This window comes from Eschrichtius robustus, chromosome 3, assembly GCF_028021215.1.
Source record: "Eschrichtius robustus isolate mEscRob2 chromosome 3, mEscRob2.pri, whole genome shotgun sequence".
Taxonomy (NCBI): Eukaryota; Metazoa; Chordata; class Mammalia; order Artiodactyla; family Eschrichtiidae; genus Eschrichtius; species Eschrichtius robustus.
The window spans coordinates 96,492,255-96,517,877 of record NC_090826.1 but is presented as its reverse complement, the minus strand read 5'-3'; the positions used below and the strand labels follow the sequence as shown (position 1 = coordinate 96,517,877).

At 49.2% G+C, this 25,623-nt stretch overlaps 2 protein-coding genes across 2 annotated transcripts in view; both read right to left on the bottom strand.

The window, feature by feature from the left end:
- Positions 1 to 4,315, bottom strand: part of GNAI3 (G protein subunit alpha i3) — a 38,501-nt gene extending 34,186 nt beyond the window's left edge. Inside the window, exon 1 of the mRNA XM_068540442.1 lies at positions 4,080 to 4,315. Within this exon, the coding sequence (XP_068396543.1) occupies positions 4,080 to 4,197 (118 nt within the window). The 5' untranslated portion in view covers positions 4,198 to 4,315. The remainder of the gene's footprint in view (positions 1 to 4,079) is intronic.
- A 4,217-nt stretch (positions 4,316 to 8,532) lies between these two features.
- On the bottom strand, positions 8,533 to 9,903 carry GPR61 (G protein-coupled receptor 61). Its single transcript, XM_068538113.1, has one exon. It carries the CDS (start codon positions 9,886 to 9,888, stop codon positions 8,533 to 8,535), a length of 1,356 nt encoding a protein of 451 aa, XP_068394214.1. The 5' UTR covers positions 9,889 to 9,903.
- Between the last annotated feature and the right edge of the window lie 15,720 nt (positions 9,904 to 25,623).

Genomic DNA, 25,623 nt, shown 5'->3' with positions numbered 1-25,623 from the left:
ACTACATAATTAGCATACTCAGGCAAGATTACAATACTATAATTCCTGAAAAGGATACCACACTTTCAGACTGCAGAAGTGATGAATGCAAATAAAAGACACAAAGACTAATAAGTGCTTATAAGAAACAAACCTATTTTTGCACTGTGAATTTCTATTTTTTATGCCAGTTTCTTTTGCCCAGGCACGAGATGCATCCCCACAAGAAATCTAATAACTGTCCAGGAATCTCAAGCCAAATAAATAGCAAACATTATAAAGAATATCATCTTATGACAATATAATAGCCTATTTATCAAAGGACAGTCTGATTTTCAATAACAAGCATATTCGGCCAGTAACATGCAGATATTTAAATGTAAATAATCAAATATAAAATATAGGGCTTAAGTGAATTAGATGATTCCAATTCTCTGCATGTAACTTAATTTTTGCCATACCACTACCAGCAAAATCCTAAAGAACAAAGCATTAACCTCATTTTGTATAACAATGTTTTCTCAAGATCTGCTAAGGGGAACTATCAAGAAATGGATAGATAGAGATAGCACAGGAGTAGATCATTCAATAACTTACAAAACTAAACGATAATATTTAATTCCTTTTACCACAAACAGTTATATTAAAATTCCTTGAAGATCTTTGAAAAGGGTACATTAATATTTGAAAAATAATCAAATATCTGTCTGAAACACCCTTGAAAAAAGTAGCTAAAATGATAAGTTTTCCAAACATCACTGTAATGATAGAAGTCACCATTTAGTGAATATTTATCTGCTAAGTATTTTACATACATTATCTCATTTGATCTTCTGAAATAAGCATCACATCCCCACTTTATATATGTGAAAATTAAGACTCATATGTTTAAGTTACATGCTCTGGGTCTCACAGCTAGTAAATGGAGGTGGGAATTGAATTCAGTTTTATGAGACTCCAAAAGCAGTACTCTCATGCAGTATCCCAGTGATACCCAACTTTGGTCACATCACGTCGCATGCTGAAAATGGTAATACTTGTAAAGCTTACTGAGGTAAGCTGGGGGGACTTGGTGAAAATAATACATATTTTCTTTATATTATAAAATTATGACATGAAAAATAAAATACAAAATATTACAGATGATATTAAATACTAATTGGCATAAACCTTCCAAATCAAATATTTTCAATTGCCAAATTCAGAGTTTACTGATGGAATCATACCAAAAACGTTCAAATATCATTCCAACTGCAGTAAAATTTTGGAAAGTTAATCATAAAATGATTTAAAAATCATAAAATCATAAAAATGATTTAAAATTTCAAAACCATAAAACATTTGCAAACAGCACACTGTATGCCTTCCTATGCACTACACTCTGGTTAGGAAGCCCTGCATAACATAATTTTATTTTTCTGTAGAATATTATGATTAAACACTAATTTGATATATCAAGAGCTTCTCAATAACACATCTAAAAGAAATTTAAACCAAAGGTAACCAAAGAATTATAATACTGCATTCTTCCTTAACTAATCTGAATTTCTATAGTACCTTTAATCTGTAACATTCATTTTGATATAATAATAACAATGATGGCTAATATTCATTACACTAATATTTTGTGCCAGACTGTGTTCTACTTCACATTATTATCATATTTAATCCTCAGAGCAATCCTATTAAGTACCTCTGTTTTCTCCATTTTAAAGATGAGGAAACTGAGGCAGAGAGAAATTGAGTAAACAACTTTCCAAGGTTACAGTTGGTAATTGGAAATTAGAATTTGAAACAGTCTGACTTCAGAGCCCATGTTGTTAATCACTATGCTAAATTACATCCCCGCAAGGAAGGAAATACAGTAATATTTAAAGAACACCTATTATGTGCCAGGAAACCCAAAAGTAAGTAAATAGATCTCAACTTAGACCAAGTTTGATAGTTTTACGGTGATGAAGTAAAAATGACTTGCATGTACATCAAAGGAGGTATTCTACAGCAAAAAGAAAATTATTTGTATACAGTGATGGGTGCATTTTGCTTACAGAAATAGCAAGGAAGATAACTTTAATTTCATAAGTGTCTTATGTTATGGTTCAAGCAAGAACATCTCTCTCTGCCACCTATTTGAATTTGTTGATTTAACTTGCTCAAGAATATTAAAAAATCTTACTTAAAACAATGAAATTGATGGAAAGTAAAAGCAAATGTTTTTACTTACTGCTTTTGAAGTTCCCTAAGTGATCATGTGTTTAATTTTGTTTTTAATTAAATGCACTATTTATAAAGTCCTGTATCACAATAGGCTAATGTCCTGAGGGGATCTCTAATGATGAATGTAAATCAAAATAACCACAGAAGATGAAAATACACCTTTACTTTCATAACTAATCGATCAATAGAGACAATGCTAATGCCTTGAGTATTATGGTTTATATCAAACATCTGAAAGGCCCCAAGGAGCAATGTCCAACATTAGCTGGCACATGCTGGTTAACAGTATATATTTAAGAAGCACCTACTATGTACCAGGGACCATGCTCATTCACAAATGATACTGTTATATGGAGAGTGGCAGTCTGGAATTTCAATTTTATTTCATACGTTCTGTAAGATCGGGTATTCAAACTGAAAGCTCATGCTCCAATGCATAACTTTCCCTCTTTATCCAAAAAGCTGTTACCAGGGCTTCTGCAATCTACAAACCATCAAACATGTTAACATGAAAAGACTAGCATGGCCACCCAGAACACCCTGGAGTACAAAATAAACCCTGGGTTATGGTGGTGCATTGTGTCCTTTGGAGCTTTACACCATAAAAATTTGGCACTTCTCCTAAAGCAACTTCTTTTTCCCAAAAATCACTTGTTTTAAAAAGTAAAGTTCTATTGCTTACAGAAACCATTACTCCTATTTAGTCTTCCCTAACAGATCCCTAGAAAATACTAAAGGTGAAGAAATGTGGCTTGATCTTTCGGTAGGCTGATGCCAGGGTACTTTATGTGATTTACTGAGCCTCTAGAAACCAGTCTCTCAAAAATTCTAAAACTAACCATGCTGAGTAAAATGCATCTGACTGTACATAAAAGCTACTTAAAACAAATGTCAGGTAAAATAAAAGTAATTCCTGAAGCCAATATTTAAAAAAAATAAAAGAACAGCTCACCAGAAATCTGTCCCTGTCACACCCTTTACAGTAAATATGTCCAATATTTATCTTATCCTAAAATAACTGCAGTCCCACTGCACAACATCCCTAGCAACTATTCAGCAACTCCCACTGTGTAATCTATTATCATCACATCTTATGCCACAAACCCCAAACCAGCAAGTCCTTAAATCTCCTCAGCTCACACAACCTCCCACTTTATAAAAACAAGGAAAGGAGTTATAAAACCTTAAGAGAATAAAAATAATAGAAAAACGTGGATAAGTACACAGAGCTTCTGCACCCAAACTCTTTTCCTTTATACCTGAGAACTTGTCATTTATTTCAACCACACACCTTCCTGGATAACCCAGAGTTCCTCCACCTTACCGATAGTTCAAAATGCCCACTCTCTAATAAATGACAAGGTCCTATGTGACCACTCTGTCTCTGCCCCCTCTCTATTTATATTAATTATTCAAGCCTCCTAACTCTATCTAACCTGTCATAAAGTACCACCACGCTCCAAACTCACAACAAGCCAGTATACAAGCCCAACACACTCTCCCGTCCTCGCTACCAACTCACTCCAACCCCTCCCTTGCAAAACCTTCCCTAACATCAGCTCTTCCTTTATGAGCTTTTCCCATATTCCTAATACAGTCTCAATGTCCTACTGGACCACACTTCCAAGCTCTCTTCGCTGAACCCAATTCCAGCATGGAGGCACACCCTCTCTCCAGCCTAATTCCTACCACCCCAAAACCCCACCCCCCTCATCACGCCCTCCGGCCTCAGCCACCAACCCCCCACACCCCGCCCCACGTCCGTCACGCCCTCCAGATTCGTTGGGGTCCTCTCCTCCGGCCCGGCCTGACGCCCCCGCCCAGGACTCCCAAGTGCCTGGGCCCTCGGGAACACCCCGCCAGCCCCGCCCCTAGCCCCTCACCGAGTAGCAGCAGCTTCACTTCTTTGGCCGCTTTCTCCCCGTCCTCCCGCAAGTTGCGGTCGATCATCTTGCTTCGCTCCACCGCCGCCTTGTCTTCGGCGCTCAAAGTGCAGCCCATGGCGGCGGAGGGAGAGGGGACCAGGCCCGGGCTCACTCACACACCGCGGAGACGGCGGCTGGGCCGGCGGAGACAGCGTCTACTGTTGGGCGGCGGCCCTCTCCGTCAGCTCCCTGAGCGCCCAGAGGAACCGGATATCCGGCGTTTTACGACACTTCCGGCAACGCCCGCGGCCGTTACTTCTCGGCCCAGTCTAGCTAGGGTAAAGGAGGAACAACCGGGAGCGGGAGAACGAAGAGAGGAACGAGGAGGTCAAACGGCCGTTCCGTGGTGTAGGGCTGCCCTGTCGAGCTCGCCGGGCGCCGCTCGACCTTAGTCCCCTTTCACCTTTTCGGCTGCCTTATTTGGATAAGTGTGGAAAAAGCAGGGACTGGCTTCTCCGGCTCAAGACACCCTCCCGAGGTCACACAGGCGGCTTCAGATTGGCGTGGGGGATGGGAATTCCCAAATAAAAGGCCGCAGCCCACACGGGAATCTCTGCTGGGAATTTCTCACTGGCCAGAAAACCCAGTTGGACTCTGGCTGTGGAGGTCCGGGGCCTCTGCCCAAGTGTAGGACACTTTCTCGGCCGGAGTTGTCTCAGTCAGATCTATAGGATGAGAGTTACTGAGTCTGGGCTCTGGCCACGCTCCACATCTGAAATAAGTAAGACCGACCATGCCTGGGACATTATCGATCCCTTTCTGCCCTCTCCTCTGGCCCACCGCCTCCTGCTCTCAAAATGTACCCAGTGAACTTGAGAGTTGCCCAGCTACTACGTTGGTAAAGGGTCACTTGAAATCGCTAACAGATCTTACTTTACTTGAAAGGTAAGAATGTAGTTTCTCCATAAAATTTCCATGCTGTCTTTCCCCAACATAAGCCAGTTTTAGCGCTCACATACCGTCCTGCGTTAAGGGCTTAGGACTTCTACCAGGATTAGTCAACCAAAGTTCCACACCCTAAAACAAACCAGTGCATCCTGTGAATCTCCTATTAAAATTATCTATTGTGGTACCACATGAAAAGGGAAGTTCTGGTAAAATTTGCCTCTCAGCCATAGCATCACCTGAAAGTTGATAAATCCCCTATAAAAGCCCCAGACTGATAGCCTTTTTACTCATAATCCTGGATACTACAGTGAAAGTAGCCCTAAATTACCTTTACTTCCAAATGGCCCCACAAGTACTCTCACCATATATTCTAGGGAGGGTAACTCTTGTAGCCCCCAAAAACCTTTCCCTACGATTAAATATTATCTCCCCAACAGAACCTAAACCTTAGAATATACGGTCCAAACAGAAAGGTCTATATGGTGATTGATGATCATTAGAGGAATTTCTTGAGAGCCACCTTAAACAGCCTCATCCACCATAATTTATTATTGCCAGTTCTTCAAAGTTCGAAGTCTCCTACTCTTTTCCAAGTGACCATTAGAATAAAAGGGACTGCTTTCCCATAATCAATACTTATGGGGAAAAAGGGCAAGAGGAAAGGGAAGAAAAACCAATATTTATTGAGTACCTATTTGCCAGGTATGGCTAGGTGCTTCCATGTGTCATCTCTTTTATTCCTCACAACAACCCTGTGAGGTAGGTTAATGTTATCCCCATTTTTACAGATGAGGAAATAGGCTCAGAGAAATTAAGCATCTTTCCCAAGTTCACACAGTGAGTAAGTAGATCTGACTCCAGATTCACTCCTTTTCTACCATGCTACTATAAGGTGTTACCTGGGAGACCTGACAACAGAAGGTTTTCATCTAGGATTGAGAGTTACCCCAACACCACGAGGGTGCGGGGAAAAAAATAACTTGAGAGCACAGTTTCCTCAACCTGTTGATTTCTTCAGTGGATTTAGAGGTCAAATTTTGTCCAGGAATGGCTTTCACAGCTAAGAATTACATATGGAACTTTACCAAGTGATCCTGGTGATTAGAAAACCCCTGGAAGGTGGTCATGACAAATTGTTGGGAAAGTTCTCAGCATAATAGAAGAGAAAATTTTTATTTCCTTCATGATCCACTCTGGGAAAAATAAATGGCAAATGAACCAGCATATGTCAAATTCTGTAATAAACACCAGTGAGATCACAGTGTCAGGAAACTTCAGCCTGAATTAGCCATATTCTTGTACTTAAGATTTTCTCCTTTGATATATGTGAAGGAAAAGTTGGAGGGCAAAGTCAAACAAAAAGGCAAAATAAGTTAACAAAATGGCTGCCAGGCAGTGTTTAATGTCCCCCCCTCCCCCTCCCCACCTGCACTCATCTTTCCTAGCGCCACTGGGCTCACACTGCCACCTGCTGGCAATGTTTAGGGTCTGCTAGCTCATCAGCGGTGTTTGGAAGAAGTTTTTCCCCTATCTAGGAATGAGATTCCTCCCTTACGAATTTATCTTTAAAAGGAGGAGAGAGAGGAGAAGAACATGCATTTCAATCGCAAAAGACTCTCCTCGGTGTATATATTATCTAAGGGATTTCCTCAATGTAATAAGCACTGGACTAGAGTAAGTCTAGTGGTAGGAAGACAGAAACCTGGAAAATTTCCTAGATCTGAGGAGGAGAAGCTGCCCAGTTTCGTGTAATAAATTATTTTCTTCAACTGGAGTTTCATCTACAGCCCCCATACTTTTCAATCTGCAGGAAGCCTCCATATAGGCATCTTGCTGCAATAGGCTGAACTCTCAGAAGTTAGAACCAGGAACATATTCCTCAATATATTTCTCTTAACACATTCCATAGTGCTTTACCGTATGTAAATGCTCTGTCAAAATACAAATACCTGATCAAATTAGACTGTGAACTCCTTGAAGGCAGTGACTCCAAATCCTCTGTGTGAGTCCCAGAGAATAGGGTATTCAACTATCATGCACTGAGTTGAACTGAAGGAGTCAATGTTGATATCAGCATAACTTTTTATAATAAAAATTATTTATTAACTGTTCAGAGGGGAAACTATCCCACTCCCACCAAGCCATCTTCCTCTTTGATGCTCATTTAAGCCAGGAATTTGTTCAAATACAGATCACACCACCATGTGGTCCTGCCTCAACTCTCTAATGTGACCTGATTGAATTGAGGGAAGTGGACGGACGGGTAGTCCCAGATGGGTGTCCTGTCCAGTTTGTGATTATTCCCCCTCCCTTGAATATACCACCACCAAGACCACCCAACACAGTTCCTACAGTCTCAATCAGTGAACAGCTGAGCCCAACTCCCGTGCCCTCTCTCCAACCCAGGGCTGCAGATAGGAGAGAGATTTAAGTCTTTGTCACTGAAGCTAATTTTGAGAGCGACGAATGGGAGTAGGGAGGCATTTAATGAACCATGGAAACCCCACCTTTCCCATTCCCAACCTTAGTCTCTTGTACCCGATTGTCCAGAGGTCTGGCGATGGGTCACTGCCATGAGGAGAGAGATCAGGGAGGCCAGCTCTGGAAAAAAAAGATTTACAGTATTATTGGTCAGGGTTATTACAGGCCTCTCTGTATCCAACCACCTTAGCGATTCAAATGCTAACCCCCACCTTCAGCCATCCAACCCCCAATCTTTCCACTTCTTCATCCTAAAAGACAAAGAGAAAAACCATCCTGCTTTATTCTTGCCTCTGCTAAGATCAAGCCCCAAACTTGATCTCCCATGTCCAAAAGAGAAACTGAAAAATACAACAGAACGGCTGTTCCTGGAGGGTGGGAGAGAGAGAGCTGCAGTCAGCTTTCCTCTCTTCTACTCTGTGTGCCCTGATTGCTACTTCCCCTTGCTTGGCCAAACTCAAGAAAGGAATATACCCAGCTGGTCCTCTCACTTTAAGGAAATCTCAGGTTTAAAACTAGAAAAAAAAATCTATTAACTCAAAGGAAACACTTGGCTGTAATTTAGTTGTTTTTAAACCTAGCAAGGAAATGAGAAGACATGGGTCATTTTCTTACCTTGCTTGAGTGCAATTTCTGCCCTGGACAATTACACTGAAAAATGAAAGATCCTAAAGGGTCCCCAGAATAACTCCAAGCCTGGTCTGCTGCCCTATATCTTCCAACTCGTACCCTTAGGGTTTCCCTGCTTCCTAAGTCATGGAAAGTTCTTTGGTTGAGAGGCATCATCTCACCTTCTTGACCCTTTAATCTCGTCACCATCTCACCAGGTTCCCTCCCCCAGTAGTCAAGGCTCACAGCCATGTCCAAGGCTTTTGCCACATATCCATCCAGTTGGCTCTGTTCCTAACCCAGAAAACACTAAGCGAAAGCTGTGTGCAGAGACCCCAGCCCCAGCTAGCTGGGAAAAGGTGATCCCACAAGGAGTTCCTTGCAGTCATAACCGGCCCCCAGCCCCATCTCCCTCCAAGTGTCCAGCAGCCCATCAGGACTCCAGTCGTGGTGAGGGGGCAGGACGGAGGTAGCTGTCCGACATGATGATGTCGCTGGTGAGTTGTTGCTCCAGGAACTCAGAGGTCTCCTCAGCTATCTGGCCTGGGATTCGAAAGTCAACAGCAGGTGGCTCCTGCTTGGGGCTGGGTACAGGTCGGGAAACCCAGGACTCCGTGGGACAGCCAGTGCCCTGAAGAAACTGCAGGAAGTTCTCCTCAATGGAGCCCTCCCGGCTAGGCAGCCTCAGCTCCTCCTCCGGCGCCTGCTTGAAGAAGCAGACAAACTGCTTGCTGAGCTCGCCCCGGATCTGCCGATTGAGACATCCATAGAAGAAAGGGTTGGAAGTGAAGCAGAAGTAGCCAATCCAGGTCACCACATTCTCCACCTGCCCAGTCAAAATGGGCTGAGCACTCAGGGCAACGTAGAGGTGAAAAGAAAAGTAGGGCAACCAACAGAGCAGGAACTGTCCCCCTACAGCCAGGAGGACCACTGCTGCCTTCCCTCCCCCAAACGTCCGGTGCGGGGTGGTCTGGGGGGCCCCCGAGCTGGTGACCATGGTGGAGCGGCTGCTGAGAGACTCGGAGCGTTGCCGGGGGGTCTCCATCCACGTGGGCAGCGGTCCGTGCTGCATGGCAGCCACTCGGGCTACTCGGAACATGCTGCAGTAGACCACTAGGATGAGGAGCAGGGGCAACAAGAAGTAAAGGACAGCAAAGACCACCACAAAAAGCTGGCAGTAGGCACCGTGGCTCCATTGGAGTGAGCAGCCTGGGGGAACACTGGGAGCTCCCTCCTCCAGGGAGACCCTTCCCAACACTGGCACAGAAGCCATGGCCAAGGCCTTTACCCACACACCCACCAGAACAGAGGCCACCAGCCGCAGCGTCATGCGCACCTCGTAGCGCATGGGGTGGACCACATAATAGTAGCGCTCCACGTTGATGGCCGACACCGAGAGAATGGCCAGGCTAACAAAGCATACGCTCAGGAACAAGTAGAGGCGGCAGGCAACCTCCCCAAAGAGGTCATGGTCAAAGAGGGCGGAGCTGGAGAGCATGGCCAGGGGCATGAGGGTCAGGGCAGCCAGCAGGTCCACCAGGCAGAGGTGGAAGACAAAGACAAATTTTCGAAGGGCGGGTGTCTTGGCGATAACAGCCATCACAGCAGCATTGCCAGCCACAGCGGTCAAGTCCAGCAGGAGCATGAAGAAGAGGGCCACAGATTCTGAAGCCACGTCCCGCAGCCCTACCTCCGGGACCCCACTGGCAGTAGAGGGACCTGGGGTTTGAGGGACCCTCCCCAGAATGGAAGAGTTCCCTGATGACGGGGGGATGGGGGAGGACTCCATGGGGCCGAAAGAGGACACCCAGGGCACCTCCTGTCACAGGCCCATCCCCCATCCTAGTCCAGTGACCCTGGGATGGCAAGCCCAGGCCCAGGCTTCCCAATTTTGTGTGTGCGGGTTGGGGTGGGGAGAGAGCGCCTCCTGCTGGAGCCTCTCGGGCAAGCTCTTGTTGCCAGCCCTCAAGGCCGGGGACTGAGGGCTCAGGAGGCAGCTCCGGGTCCACCTTGGTGACTGCAAGGAAGCAGGAGCGTGAGAGATGCGGGAGCCTTGCCCACTCAACACTCCGTCTTCTGAGTGGTCTCCAGCTCCTTTCCTCTCTTCTCCGCACCCTTCTCCCCTTTCAAGGACTGTTATCCAGGGACTCTAAATCCTCTGTCTCCCTTTCCCAGGGTCCTGCTGAGCTCTGGGATAGTGCCCCAGTTTTAAGGTTGCTTATGTAAATTTCCTGATTTCTTGTCTCCTCAGAATGGCAGGAGCTGTTGGGGAGAAGAAGGAGCACGAGATCTGGTTTCCAGTCCTAGGTCTGGGAACTACTAACTCTTCTGAACTTCAGTTTCCTCATAAAGGCATCTGTAAAATGAAGGGAATAGTACCTACTTCACAACTGTTTGGAAGATGCTGCAGGATTTATTAATAAAAATGCTAATGATAAGCAGTAACATGTCTATGATGCTTTCCACATACCAGGCCCTGTTCTGAGCACTCTACGTACATTAACTCATTTTAATCCTTATGCAACCCTATGAGGTAGATGTTATTCTTATCCCCATTTTGCAATCGATAAAACTGGGGCTTGCAGAGATAAAGTAACTTACCAAAGGTCACACAGCCAGTAAGTAGCAAGGTCCAGGTACGCTCCCGGGAGGCCTGGCTCCAGGGCCAGTACTCCAGCCCACCGTGCCATACTGTGTTTGATGGTGCCCTCCACAGTGGCTGCAACATAATAGACATTCAGTAAATAGTTGTTGAATTTGAACCGTCTCTAAAAATGTCTCTCACCACTAGACAGAGATTACCTGAAAAGGGGAAGGATGGTGCATTAGTGTGCTCGGACATCACCATCCCCAAGACAAAGAGCTGCCACTTTGGGAGCGTTGACAAGGACCAGTGAAAACAAAACCTCCCAGGTGGAGGGAAACTGGGAGCTCAGCTCATCCGGCCTCCACTGCTCCCAAAGCCAGAAGGGCGTAAGTCATAGGAAAGCTGCCCTTCTCCACCCACTCATTAACTTCCCAAGGTCACTGTTCCCCGACAGGTGGGAGAGGAGCTCCTCCTAACCTCCCACTTCCCAGGGCCCTGGATCTTGGGTCATTGGAGCGGATCATCACCGGACCCCTGGCCAAAACCCTCCTGTTCCTGGACTGTTCCCACAGTCCCAGAACAAGGAGGGAGGAGTAGGCATCTGTGTAAGAGGTACGGAGGGGCGGAGGTGGGTGAGCATAAAGCAGAGGGGAAAACTGGAAGAAACTGGCAAGGGGCGGAGTCTGAGTGTTCAGTGTCTCTCATTTCTCCTGCTCAAAGCTGTTTTACGTGTCTCATTATCCATGCTGAGTTTGCACAGAATTGAAATAAGTTGCCCAATGTACAGTTGACCCTTGAACAACATGAGTTTGAATTGTAGGAGTCCACTTAAATGCAGATTTTTTTCAATAGTAAATACTACAGTACTACAGGATCCCATCAGCGGTAGGTTGAATCTGCAGATGTGGAACTGCAGATTCAGAAGAATTGCAAGACGGAAGACCAACTATAGATTGTAACTGGATTTTCCACTGCTCAATGGGTCAGCGCCACTAACCCTCACATTGTTCAAGGGTCAGCTATAATTTTAATTTTTTTTTTTGATTTCCATATGCCATTCTTGAAGTCCAGATTCCCTCAGCATAGTGTACTAAGGTTTCAAAATTAGAGGCAAACTGTGGACATGCCAAGTCTGATGGGCTTTCTGCAGACAAGCCAGAAGTTTCCTGGGTCAGTTTCCTCATCTGTAAAATGGGAGGTTTGAACTGGACAACCTCTAAGGTTCCCCTATATGACAATATTTGATGGCTCAGTGAGTTCCTGGGCTCTGGAGGGCCTGGTGGCTGCTCAGTTAAAAACCCATCATTTCTCTGACTGCAGTAAAGGGGCCCACTTGGGGTAGATGGGTCCTCTTGCCCCTCAATTGCTACAGCCTTACAATCACCCTTGGTTTTTGGCGTTACCACCAACCTTGCACTAATTTAACTTCTAGCATGCCATGCATGCGATAGGTGCTCAGTACAATTTTGTGACCTGAATCAAACTCAGATTGATCAGTTGAATCTCTGCCCCCTAGGACATACTCCAAGAACACTCAGTCCATCACTTGTGTGTCAGCCAGGGGCCTGTCTTCTGGAACGAGTAACTCGGGCTCCTGGACTTGAGGCAGCCCTAACTTTGAACAACTACCTAGAGACGTGCCTCCCCCCGGGGATGAGAGACAGCACATGTCACATAGCCACTGGGTCTGCAGAGAAGGTGAAGAGAGGGCCCAAAAGTGCAGACCCTTCTCATAAGACAATCTGCCAGAAAAAAATGTAGAACGGAACACCAGGGGAGGCAACATTGCCCCCTACTCTCTGTGCCATGACTCCTGCATTCCTTCTACCTGGGAGTGGGGCCCAGAAGACGTGACTCTGAGGCCCTGGAAGCTAAAGGAGTCAAGGCCCACCATGTCTGCATGGACATCAAGTGTCTGCCAGCAGGGCTCACCCAGGGTCCCAGACTGCGGGAAGCAGACATGGTTTCCACGTGGAGATGGAGGGGTGCTGTGCAGCCATGATGGAGCCCTAGGCAAGAAGGCATTGGACATTTCTCTTTTTCACCCCCTCAGCCTTGCCAGTATCTCTGCACTGACCCCTAAATTCCAGTATTCCCATTTACCTCCTAACAGAAGAGCCAATATACCTGCTCCCCAGCACTTCCTCACTGATGGACCAGGGTAAAGCCTGGGAGGGCTGTGGGTAACGGTTTCACAGGGGAAGCCCAGGGAGCCTCACTCCATTCCTAGCTCATATCATCATGCCTTCTCGGACACTCTTGTCCTCCCCCTGCTCCCTTCCAGCAACCCTTCCCTCACCTCTAGGACTTCTCAGTACCTGGAAGGCTTTGCCACCCTAGGAGCTGAGGTCTGGGCCTCTAACAGGGTTATGGTCAAGTTACAAACAGCCATGTCTCAGGATGCAAGATGTACATAAGTGCCCAGCCCAAGGCCACAGAGGTGTTGGGATTCACATACACCTGTTTCTTAGATACAGAGCCTCCATCCCAAGGACCTGAGACTGGCCTTCCTTCAGACAAGAGCGTGTCCCTCCTAAGCCAGGAAAGATTTTCAGGGGGCTACAGCACCTCTCCCCAGGAGAGCTGCCCATGCCCAGGACACAGAGTTGCCCGTCGGCCTGGATGCCAAAGGATTCATTCCTAGGATGAAGGGGACCCATTTCTATGACATAGAGCAAGATAGATGGGGAACCCTGTCTGCCTGCAGGATGTGGGTACTCCTGCTGGCAGCAGATCAACCCCCATCTCTAGGCTTCAGAGATGCCCACACCCCAATATTGCCTTCGGGATACCTGGGGGCCCATCCCCTGACAAAACTGCCCACTGTAAAGTAGGATGGGCTGTACCCTTCTGTACAGGACCTCAGCATTCACAACCAGGCCTGGGTCTTGCCCCCGTTCCCGGCCTAGTCGGCAACTCCTACCTTTGCTGAGCAGCTCCCGGCTCCCATGTGATAGCTCCTCTCAGCTGATGCTTCTCCAAGGCTGCTGAAGCCTGAACCACTGCAGTGATCAGTGAGAGGCAGCCGGCAGAGCAGGATGCGCTGAGAGCTTCTGGGTCCTAACGGCCTCCTGCTTCCCACCCAGCCCCTTGGAGCCACTTCTGGAGCCAGGAGCCAGGCACCAGTGCCCCCAGGCAAGGCGCCCAGGAGTGGGCCCAGACCCTCCCCCTCCTCTCAGGCTTCTGGAGTGGTAACTCAAAAGCCTGTTGGGGTCAGGTGATGGCAGGCGGGAGAGACCCTCCTGGCCAGCCTGATGACATAAAAAGAGCACTCAGAGTCAGAAAATCCAGGTTTAAGGCCTGGCTCTGGCTGTTACTAACTGTGTGACCTTGGGCAAGTCATTTGCCATTTCTGGCCTTAGTTTCTTATCTGTTCAAAAAGAATATAGGACAGATGGTCCCTGAAGGTTCCTGACAGCCCTGCCATTGCATGGTTCTGTGACATCAGAACCAAGGTGCTTTTGTAGCAGGCCGGTCAGTGCAGACACAGGGCACTAGGGTCAGGTCTGGCAGGGGCCGTGGCTCCAGGGCGTGGCCCAAGGTTTGGCTCCTTTGGAAGCTGCCACATGTATAGAGAGCACAGGTTCAGGAGTGGCTGTCGGGTTTGAAGAGGAGCTAAGGGCCTTGTCCTAATGCTGCACTTGCCCCTCAAAAAGTGCCTTCCTATTGTCTTCTTAGATTGTATGTTTATGTGGTGTGGGGCTGAGAGAGCTGGTAGAGATGGGGGAATCCAACACACTCATAAGCCACCTTGTGGTACCAGCACAGCACTGCTCCCTGAAGGCAGAATGGGAGGCAGGTACTCAGGAAGGCTCTGATCGGTCTGTATCTGTGGGATCTGTGGGACTGAGAAGAGCTGGGGAACATTATCGGCAGAAGGTCCAAGGCCAGGTGATGAGCCTTTGGAGGTGAGATGAAGGGACAGGGCTTCCCACCAACTATGAAGAAAACAGCTCCCCCAGGATTAGGACTGACACCCAAGGATAGGATCCTAACATTGTAGAGCTGTAAGACATCCTACAGGCCAAGGCATCCATATTTGTGAGGCCCAGAGAGGTGAAGAGATTGCCCAAAGCCACGCATGGCAGAGCCATGAGCCTAGACAAGGATTCAGGCATGATATCTACTCCAGAGCCCTCTTCCCTGAGACTCACCTATACGGGAACTCCCTCTGTCTCTAAAAGGGAAGAAAGGGAATTCTGGAATTGTTTACCAGACCCAACCCAAAGAGCCATAAGAACAATGAATCACCCAGGAAACTCAGAGGGGGCAAGGTGGCTGCCCCAGGTCAACAACAAAGAGGCCACTGACCAGCCCAGACCCGACCCTGTGATCTCCAATATCCCAGCCACACTTTCTTGAGCTCTTACAAGTGCCAGCCCCTTTACATACGACACCTTCAATCCTCACACCAGTTCTATGAGGCAGCCATTACTCACCTTATTTTACAGATGAGGAAATGGGTACCCCGGGTGAAGTGACTTTGCCCAGGTCACATAGCTAGTAAATACCAGAGCCAATATTTGAACCCACGTTTGTTTGAAGCCAAAGCATTTACTCCTTTCCCCCTGTCCCCATGGCTTCCCTGGAGGCCTGACATGAGACTCTGGGCTGAGGCCCTAAAGCCAATTCCATAGAAATGGCCACTACCTTCTAGGAAACAGCCTAAAACAAAATTAGATATACCTGAATACAGGGAAATCTAATTAAAATGTCAAATTAGAACCTGAAGACAGCAAAGTGATTTTTATCAAACCTTGTGTTATCATGTCAGCAAGATCATCTTGGCATCAGTCAAACCCTCTGGGATCAGGTAAAGCCTGTCCCTGATCAGCACCCACATCATTCCTGCAGAAGCCCAGCTCAGACTGACATGGCCCCCTTCCAAAGATCCACAAAGAACCAGAGAGAATTCGGGCTCATCAGAACAGGATTATAGAAAGAGCACTGGAGGGAATTCCCAGGCAGTCCAGTGGTTAGGACTCGGCACTCTCATGGCTGGGGCCTGGGTTTGATCCCTGGTCGGGGAAATAAGATCCCGCAAGCTGCGCAGCGTGGCCAAAGGAAAAACAGAAAAAAAAAGCACTGGATTGGTCAGGAATCCTTGGTTCTAATTGGGCTCTACTCTATTGGTTGATAGTAAGACCTTAGCCTGTGAGTTGGCCATCTGTGCCTTAATCTTTCTATCTATAAAATGGACAAACATTCTTCACTTCCTAGCTTATCTAATAGGGATAGGAAGCCTATAATACATAGCCTGCTTCTCAGGCTCGGGGGAGCTAGTACCCTGGCTGGTCAAACAACTGGTGTGTGTGGTGGCCAGCGGGCAGTCTCCAGGTCCTGAGGCCCCTCCCAGAGAGCCTTTGGGAAAGGTGGTTGCAAGGAGGCAGTGGATCCTAGAGCATCTTCTCAGTTGCTGGAGGTCATCTTGGCTCAGGAGAGGCAGAAGGAGAGGAAAAACTGCCTATCCTGGCTTGGAGGCAGCTGATAACAATAATAACAAGAACAACAAAGATGATGATGATACTAGTTCTTGAGGGCCCAATCTGGGGAGGCCTTTTTATGCAATATCTCATTAAATGAACTCAGGGTTTGGAGTAGCTATTGACATTACATCGTCCCACCCCACCCTGCCAATCCCTCCTTTTAGAGCTTAGCACAGTGGAGGAGGTGGGAAGGCCAAGGTGGAGAAACTGGGGGTGGTACCACAAGCCACATCAGAAATCCATGGCCCACCATACTGCATGCATACCCAGGAGTGGGCTCCTGTTACAGGTTGGGGGCAGGGGTACCCCTCTCCTCAGGATCATGGTGGAGCCCTTGGTGCTGAGGTCTGATTTCTCCATCCCAAACTTTCTCCTCTGTGCAGCCCTGCCCCACCCTTGCCCACCTCTTGACGGGGCTATGTCCACCCCCTCCCACTCTTTCCTGCCCCCTCAAGAAGAGAACTTGAAGGGGACCAAGTTTATCTTTCATTCGTCCATCCATGTATTCAATAGTCTCTCGAATGCTCTTTATGTGCCCACAGCCTTCTCCCGGTAGCCCCTCGCCTGCTCAGTGGCACCCACTGCCCTCCTCCTCTGCTCTCTCTGCATCTGTCAAAACATGCTCTCAGGAAAGAGGCTGACAAATCCATTCACACTGATAGCAGCTTAATGTGTTCTCTCTCCCAGGAATATTAACAATTTAACAGGGAACAAAGGAAAGAAGCCGGATGTTGGGATTCCAGCATCGACCAGGGGTGTCCCTGAGATCCCACAACGAAGACTGGCCTCGCCCCCCAGGACGCCAACATGGCGCCCTCCCTGCACCCACCGCCATCCACATGGACACCCAACCCTTCCCACGTGGAGAGCAGGCTCACAGCTGGGACCTCCCCACCGCAGCTCAGCACCCGGCCATCCAGAGCCCCCTGTGCCAGCTCCAGCCACGCCTGCTCCCCAGGCAGCCACCCCCCTGCCCACCATCTGTGGCCAAGCTGAGGGGCTGAGGAGGGAGTCGGAGGAAAGCAGAGGTGAAAGCCTTTCCATTCCCTTTATTCCCCCACAGTCTGGCCTACACCCCCTGCCAGGAGCCAAGATCCAACAGTATATTCAGCCTGCAGCTGCCACTGGTCATGTGAGCCCATTGCTAGGTTACAGGGACCCAAAAATAAATCTTTCCCAACCAGATTAGAAACTGGGGGCCTTGGATGAACCAGGCTCAAAAGAGTGACAGGAACACCCACAGTGCATGTGCAGGCCAGGCCTGCTATGAGACCGGGGAGCCTTCCCCATGCTGCCCACCCCCCCATCCATCAGCTGGGGCTCAATGCTGGATCCCCAAAGAAAAATTCCCAGAGAGCTGCTGGGCCTTTGATAATTGCACAATAAATAGGTCTCCAGGGAGAGTGGCCCTTCCTCACTAGCATCAGGGGCTGCTTGGGCAATACCCCTCTGCCTGTTCTTACCATCCAACCTCCTCAGCATCAGCCTGCTCCTCCACATGCCCCACCCCGCCCCCGGTGTACCTAAAAAGCACCATTAACGGTTTGCCCTGTGGCTTGAGGGCCGATCTGTACCAGTTGCCCTTTTCCAGACTTGGGGAGGGAGGGAGATCTAGCAGTAGCCCTAGAACTAGGCACTTTCACAGGAGAAATTTCACAACAATTTTCTGAGTTAGTTTTAATAACTCCATTTATACATGTGGAAACTGAGGCTCAGAGAGGTTAAGTGACTTTCTCAGAGCCACACAGCTGAGCAGCTGGGATTTAAATCCCAGATCTCTATTTACTGAGTCCGGGGTTGGGACAAGGAAGAGGACAGGGAAGCACAGCAATGGAAAATGGGGGTCCCTGAAAACCCTCCCCTGGAGCCTGATAACCGGACACTTTACTTACCCTGAGTTGGGAGTGTTGTCTCTCCCTGCTGCCCTCCTCCACATCCTCTGAGTCAGGCCACAGCTGACTCAGCCCACATGCCTCCTTCTTCATGGCTTTGCACTCTGTCACCTTCTCTGGTCCAGGACCTAGATGGTGTTTAGGCCTGAGGAGGGTCATGTACAAATTCCCACTAATCATTACCCCTCTACTTCAGAACCCCCAGCTGGAGTCAGAAGAGCAGAGCTGCAAGGGTCATAGGAGGTCAGGTAACTATTTTACAGATGATTAGGCCCAGAGACAGGAAGTAACTTGCCCAAGGCTGCACAGCTAGAAAGTGAAGGAGAAATGACCAGAATCTAAGCCTCCAGATTTTTATCCCCCCTTTTCTTTGCTTGTCACTCAGGATAGCTGGGGGTCCGTCATACCTGGCGCTGGGGCGAACCTGAACTTTCCCCAATACCAGCCTCCCTTCCTCAACCTACCACATCTCCAAGGCCCTCCCACCTGCCTGTTCTCTTCAGTAAAGTGCTCCTCCTCCCCAGGCAAGGGTCTAAGGACTCCCCACTCACCTCCCTGTACAGTCCTTGCCTCCCTGTTCTGAGCACACTCCCATCATCGCCTGAAGCCTCAGAGCATCCCGGTCCCACCTCCTGCAGCTCCCAGCGGCCCAAACTGCAGGCTTCATGTCACTCTATTCAAGAATGTTTACTGAGCACCTACTATATGCAAAGCTCTGTTTAGGGGGTAAGAGAAAAGGTACGAAGGTGAAACAAATATAAACATTGCCCTCTTGGTGCTTACAATCTAGAATGGAGATGAAGTAGGTTATAACCTTCAAAGGAGAGTCAAAGTGCCATGCAGATTCAAAGGAAAAAGTGAACCCACTCCCTCAGGAAATCTGGGAAGGCTTCCTGAAGGAAGTGGCATGGGTCTTAAAGGAGGGGTAGGATTTAAACTGTGAGTAGTTGAAAGAGGAGAGGAGGAGAGTAGTTCAGGTGGAAGGAGCAGGTCTAGCAAAAACATGGAGACAGGCAGGTTTATGAAGACAGGGCACGATAAGTTGTCCAGTTTGACTGAAAAATAATCAGGGGAAACATAGGGCCACAGATGTGCCCATCTCTGGTCTTTTAGTGAGTCAGTTGATAAGTACTGAATCCACAAGTTCCAGAGTGAGGGGATGAACTCAAGGCTGGGAATTTTCCTTATCATTCAGGCCTAGAGAGAGGAGAAAAAACACATAGGTCATCAAGGAGATAGTGCCTGTGAACATACGACAGAGTGAACTCAGGGCCATCAGAGATGAAGTGATGTAGAAACCAAATGATACCCATGAGTCCCAGGTGGGGCTCTCACTCATGACCTGCATGTCCATTCTGTGGGGGAGGTGAAGGGTGGAGTGGTAACTTGAGTGCCTGGAAATTCTCCCTTCTAGATTCATGGTGTCATAAGAAGCTGCCCAGCCTGATCTGCAGGGACAGGGCACCCTGGACCACCCAGCTGCTCATTCCAGAGCGGGCTGCCCAGCTGCCCAGCTCACTGTCAGGTCCTGGGCTCTGACCTAAGAACAAAGAGTTGAGCTGGGTTTCCCAACCTGGGGTCCACAGAGCACTCCCAGCAGTGCCCGGTCTCTGACTCTAGGGGGCGCCCCTGCTCTACATCTCTGGGACAGTCCCCCTAAGCAACGTGTACTCCGCCCCGCCAGCCTAACTGAGCCCTAGGGTAACCTGACCCTTCCTTCTCCAGGCTGGGCACAGCTGGGCACAGGGATACGGGCCCTATGGCCTCTTTCCCAGACAGTGTTCTTTCCTCCAAAGTCCTCTCCCTGCATTCGTGACCCACATGATTCCCCCCCCACACCCGCCTCCATTCAACTCTCATGCCCCCACGGCCAAGGAAGGGCCAGATTCCCAGACCCAGGGCTCCTTAGGGATGGAGAGATGGACTCTGAGTGGCCCCTTGGGGTGGGGGTGGGGCCGATGGTCAGCCCTCGACCACCTACCTGAGGACTCTGCTGCAGAATGGTGTGTGAAAGCTTGGTCTCTCAGATGGCCTAGCCTGGAAGGGTAGGCCTGGAGGGTCTAAATCAGCCCTGGGGTCAGGGGACCCTGGATGGTGAGGACCTGGGCTGGAGAGAAGACACCAACTGCTACATTTCAGGGCCTCTAGGCCGCCCTGACAGTCAGAAACCACAAGGGGGCAGTGTTGGCCACAGAGCTGCAAAGAGTCGATTGCAATTTCCAGGTAGAGGCTTCTCACCTCCAAACCTCACCGACTTTATCCCTCCTGGGGCACTTGCTGTCCTGTGGGCCCCGAATTTTCACCTTTTTGACCTCCCACAATCTCAGCTTGGAGGACCAGGCAAGAGGGCCAAGACTCCCAAGAGAAAATCCCTCCTACTCCTAGGAATTGGGTAGGAAGAGATGAGCAGGCTGGCGTCCTGGAAGGAGCCTGAACTCAGAGTACAGAGGCTGCACCTGCATAAGTGAGCAGTGCACTTGGGGCTACTCTCCTCACTTCTCTGAGCCCAAGCTCCAAATGAGGATTGGACTAGACGTGTAGATGCTCTCTAAGGTCCTTTGCAGCTCTCGATTTTGAGTCTGAGTCACAGCTGCTGTCCTCAAGTGGCTTCTCTCTCCAGGGCCCTGGCAGCTTGAGACATTCAGGGCCTGGGGGTAAGGGGCTGGGTGCAGGAAATAGCAGTGGGCACTTCTGCTCTCCACAAACCAAGTCATTCCTATGGGAATTACAGTCAGAAAGAGATTCAGTCCTAGGACTGGGAAGGGACCCAAGAAGGGATAACCAGCATCAGCTGGGCCCCAGAAAGACCTCTCTAAAGGGCTCCATCTGAATGGTTTGTGTGTGACTGTGTGAATGGTAGGAGGGCTGGAGGCTGGCTGAACAGTGTCCCCTCCCAGACCCAGGCTACCCAAAAACCACGGGGCCAGATTGGACAGCCCCAAAGTGGAGGCTGCAGAAAGCCTAGACCCCTGCCCTTGGCCTTTTCACTTCAAACCCCCCAACAGTCACCTTCTGCCCTTCTCCCCACATTGCTCGGACTCCTGCTTCCAGCCCATACCCTCATCCCCAAAAAGCAGAGCTCAAGGCTTGAATCTAGGAGAGGGTTCCTGCCTGACCTTCCCGTCTTTGGACTCCCGGCCCACCCCCTATCCCTCCAGACCAGCTCTGTTCCCTGTGCCTCTTTGTCCCCAGGCAGTGTCTCCTGACTCCTGTCATTTCACACCAGGCCCCTGGACACACTCTGCCCAAGCACCTCAGCTTCCTGATGGGGCATCTGATCGGGCACCTGGGGCCTGACCCTACTCAGCACAGGGTGTGTCCTGCTTCTTGTATCCCAGCTTCTCTTTCTTCCCTGATGGCCCCATTTCTAACTTTTCTGTCTCTTATTTGGCTTCCCTCGTTTTATCTCTCTCATCTGCTCTCCCTAGCCTGTTCTCAGAACTCTCCAAGTCTCAGAGCCTCTTTGCCCTGGGCCTCTGCTCCCCCGCCTCTCTGTTTCTTTGCCTCAGTGTACACCTTTCCTTTCCCATCTCTCTCTCCACCCTCACTTCCTCCTCTGCAGTGAGTACATTGAGAATCTGATCCATCCCTCTCTGGACGGAGGGTATAAATAGCAGAGGGAGGCCGGGCTAGAAGCCAAACTTGCTACCAGCCTCTTCTTTGCAGCCACAGGCTTAGGCAACCAGGACCAGTAGTGGGGAGGGTCCTGGGTAGGGTCCCCGGGGCAGGGAGTTAGAGAGTTGGGATTGAAGGCCACTGTACAGAGTGGCAGACCCAGACAGAGAGGATGTGACAGGAAGCTGGGGGTCTGGAGCTTCACGTGTAGGCCAGGTCCTCCCCACCAGCCTATCCACCCCTACTGGTTATGGAGTCCCTACTTCTGCTGCTAGAGAAGGAGCTCTGGGTCAGAAGACTCCCCAGGGCCACTCGATGGCCCTGCCCCCTCCTCCAGGGCACAGATGCGTGGGCACAGGTGTCTGCCAGCAGACAGCAGCTGGGGACTGGAGTGGAAGTGGTGCCCTCAGGAAACAGGCCACACTCTCACCCCAGCCAGCTCCCTGGCCTAATTAGAGACTGGAATGGGCATTGATCGTCCCTGAGCTCATTATGTCACAGCTGGGGAACAGCTGGCCAGTTTTTTCCAGGCCATTAGCTGCACCATGAAGTGGAGAGAGGGAGGGGGCGTGCGAGCAGGATCAATACCCCGTCTGTCTGTGGGGGGAAGCGCCTAGTGGCTGCCTCCTTCCGTGCTGCAGGCTGTGCTTCTCTCCAGGGCTGCCTGCCTGTGAGCCGAGCTCCTTGGAATTCATACACAAAGCTCAGCTCCTTCCAGCCCGGAGGCTGGAGAGACAGACTCTGACCTGACCCTGATCTGGCCTGCAGGGACCCTCTGAGTCTTCTCTCTCAGGGGATTAGAAGGGCAAGAGAGAGGTTCAGGTTACCCCCGCTGGTCTCCGAGGAGACCTCAAAAGTCCAGCTCCTCCCACCCCCGCAGCAAGATGACACCTAAAGCAGCTGTTTCTGCTGGCCCCCGGGCCCACCTGTCTGTGCCCCTGGGCTTGGCCGGGTTTGGTTTCCTGCGGGGTGGGGAGATGGGAGGGGATGCTGCAAAACTTGGGGAACGGCAGATGGTAAAAGGAGGGAGGGAAGCAGGTCAGCTGGGCGGGACCTAAGACAGGAGGAAAACTGCCCACGCGGCCTGACCCCTGGAGGCCCACTGTCAGAAGGGAGTTCAGCTTTATTTCATGAACTGGCTTTTTACTTATGGAGTTAGGAAGTGTCAAGACCTCCAGAATACCCCAAGCCACACTTCTCAGTTTACAGAGAGAGAAAGCAAACTCTAACATGCCTTAAGCGCTCTCTGCCTGGCCGACTACTATCAGGGCTTCACTTTGGTTCTCTCTGCTCCTTTCCTGTTTGTTCTGTATGAGTTCTAATGCAGCCCCAGGGACTCTCAGTCATACGTCCTCAGGCCACCAGTAGAGTTGTGGGAACCGCCAGGCTCCCCTCCATCCTGCCTGTACGCCACCCCGCCTCCAGCGCCACGATGGGTCCAGCTGCTGGTTTCCTGGGCAGTTCCCCTACTCCGCTGAACAGAGGCCAGGATGTGCCATGCCCTCTGCTCCCCAAACATCCTGCCGTAGCCTCTGCTTCCAGAGTCAGCAGTGAATTGAGCCTGGGAGTCAGAAGGCCTGAACTCCAGACTTGAGTTCCTGCTAGGCTTGCCTCCAGCCCTGAAGAGCCGGCAGACTGGTTTAACTAGAAGGGCACAAAGGACAGAGGGCCCCTAAAATGTACTCCTCGCGTCATGGATGAGGAAACTGTGTCTCAATGAGCAGAAGCGATTTGCGCAAGGACGCCCAGCTGGTGAGAGCAGATCTGAGACTGGGTTTGCCAACTCCCAGGTGATCAGTGTTGGTTCTATTCCACCACGGGGCCTTGGCTGTAAGTTCCAAAAGCCAATGATCAGTGTCTAGCGGATCACCCTTGACCCATCCAGCACGTCCCAACAAATCCAACAAATCGATCCCTAGCAAACCCAGAGGGCACCCTCTTTCTCAGGCCTCTCAGAACCAATCAGAATGCAGGTTGGTCACCACTGCTGCCAGAAGCAGCCCCTTCTCCCGTGAGCCTCCATCAGGTCGGGAGCAGCTGCTACCAAGGGATCTGATCAAGCGCAGACCGGCTGGGCTCTGCTGTGTCTGATGTTGATCCATCTGTCTGTCTGGGTCCAAGAGGTGCTGAGGGCAGAGGGCGTCTGGTGATAACCTGGCCTTGCTGAACTTCCTCCAGCCTGACTCACAGGGATAGAGCGAACTGGAAGAAATTAAGTATTGCTCCTTCTGCTGGCATTGTGAGGAAAGAAATGTCTACATGCACTTGAAGATGACACAGCACCTGGCCCCAGAATCAAAAGGGCACACAGGTGAGCTCCTGGGGCCAGCTTCCCCGGGGCCATTGTCAGGATGGCCTCAGGCTCATTGTCTTCTCCTTTGACTCCGGAACATGGAGTGACAGCCTTAAGCAGCAGGGGCTAAGATGCTGAACCCCTGTGGTTCTAGCCAGAATGTGGTGGCAAGACAGCCTGGAGAGAGAACCCTAGCATAGGGTGCTTCAGGTGGGGATCTTGTAGCAGAAAAGCTCTGAGAAGACAAGGGCGCAGGAATCAGCCCCCCGAGGCTGGAAAGGGAGGTAGAGAGGCACCAACGCTGAACCATCTCCTGTCAGAGTGTCCATGATGAGGAGAGTCCTGGCTGGGTGTCACATGGGTGCCCTTTACTAGCCTTGTAGACTGGGGCAAGGCCTGGTGTCTCTCATCATTAGACTTTCCTGATCTGTGACAAGATGCAGAGAGCAATATTTGCTTCACAGGTTGCTGCAGCTTTAAGGCTCACGGGGGGAATGTCTGTGAGAGGCTTCGGAAAATGTACAAAACAGGAATGATGATTTTCATTACCCCGCACTGCTGTCTGTCGGCACCTCTACAGTGGGTGGCATTAGGACCCTGATTCCTAAGTTGCCAGAGAGTGGATTGTATCACAACGTTGTGTACATAGGTTTTGTCGGGAATGACAGAAGCAAAGGGCCTTGTCTTCTAGAAGGGATTACCCAGGCCCCACCAGCAGATGTTTATGAATCTATAACAGCATCCATTAGTCCCCACAGGGTCCCTTTGCTCACAGAGAAGGCGCCTAACATCGCAGCATCCAGGATACGAGTGCATGCACAAGCATGAGCACACAAGGACACAGGCAGACGCACCACGGCAATCCGTGGCTTTGCCGTCAACTGTCCCCCTTCCTAGGTGCTGGGCCTCCTCAGTTCTCAGTCCATTAAGAGAGTAATCTCTCTGAGAATAACAACGTTGCGATGATAACTGGTTGAAGAACTAAGAGAAATGTCTGGACTGAAGGGACAATTTTGCATTCATTAGTTGTAGTTTTCTGGGAGAAAGATACTGCTAATGATTTATATTTGGTATCATATTTTATGACTTACAAAAGACTGTCACATACATTACTATTTAAGCCACGTGGCACTCTTAGGAGACACATACTATTTATTATCTGAGGCTCAGAGAGGTGAAGGGCCTTTCCTTGTCTTCATATTTCGTGATCTTGATGTTTTTGAAGAATATAGTCCAGTTGTTTTGTAGAATGTTCCTCAATTTGGGTTTGGCTGATGTTGCCTTATGAGTGGATTCAGGTTATGCATTTTTGTCAGGAATGCTACAGAAATGATGCTGTGTTCTCGGTTCATATCCTAAGAGACAAACAATGTTGATTCATCCTGTTTCAAGGATGTTCACTTTTATCAGTTGGTTAGGATCATGTCAGACAAGTTTTTCCACTGTAAATTCAATTATAAGTATTGTGTACTTATCAATTAATAAGCATTTGTGGGGAGATACATTGAAACCGTGTAAACACTGTGTTCCTCATCAAATTTTCACCCACAGGATTTAGCACTCATTGATGCTTCTTACCTAAGTTATTTATTACTATGATGGTTGCCAAATGGTAATTTTCTAATTTTATCTCTTTTCTGTATTTATCAAT

Bases quoted from the DNA above. Each gene is read 5' to 3' on its own strand.
- GPR61 (XM_068538113.1), bottom strand. From the start codon at position 9,888: ATGGAGTCCTCCCCCATCCCCCCGTCATCAGGGAACTCTTCCATTCTG.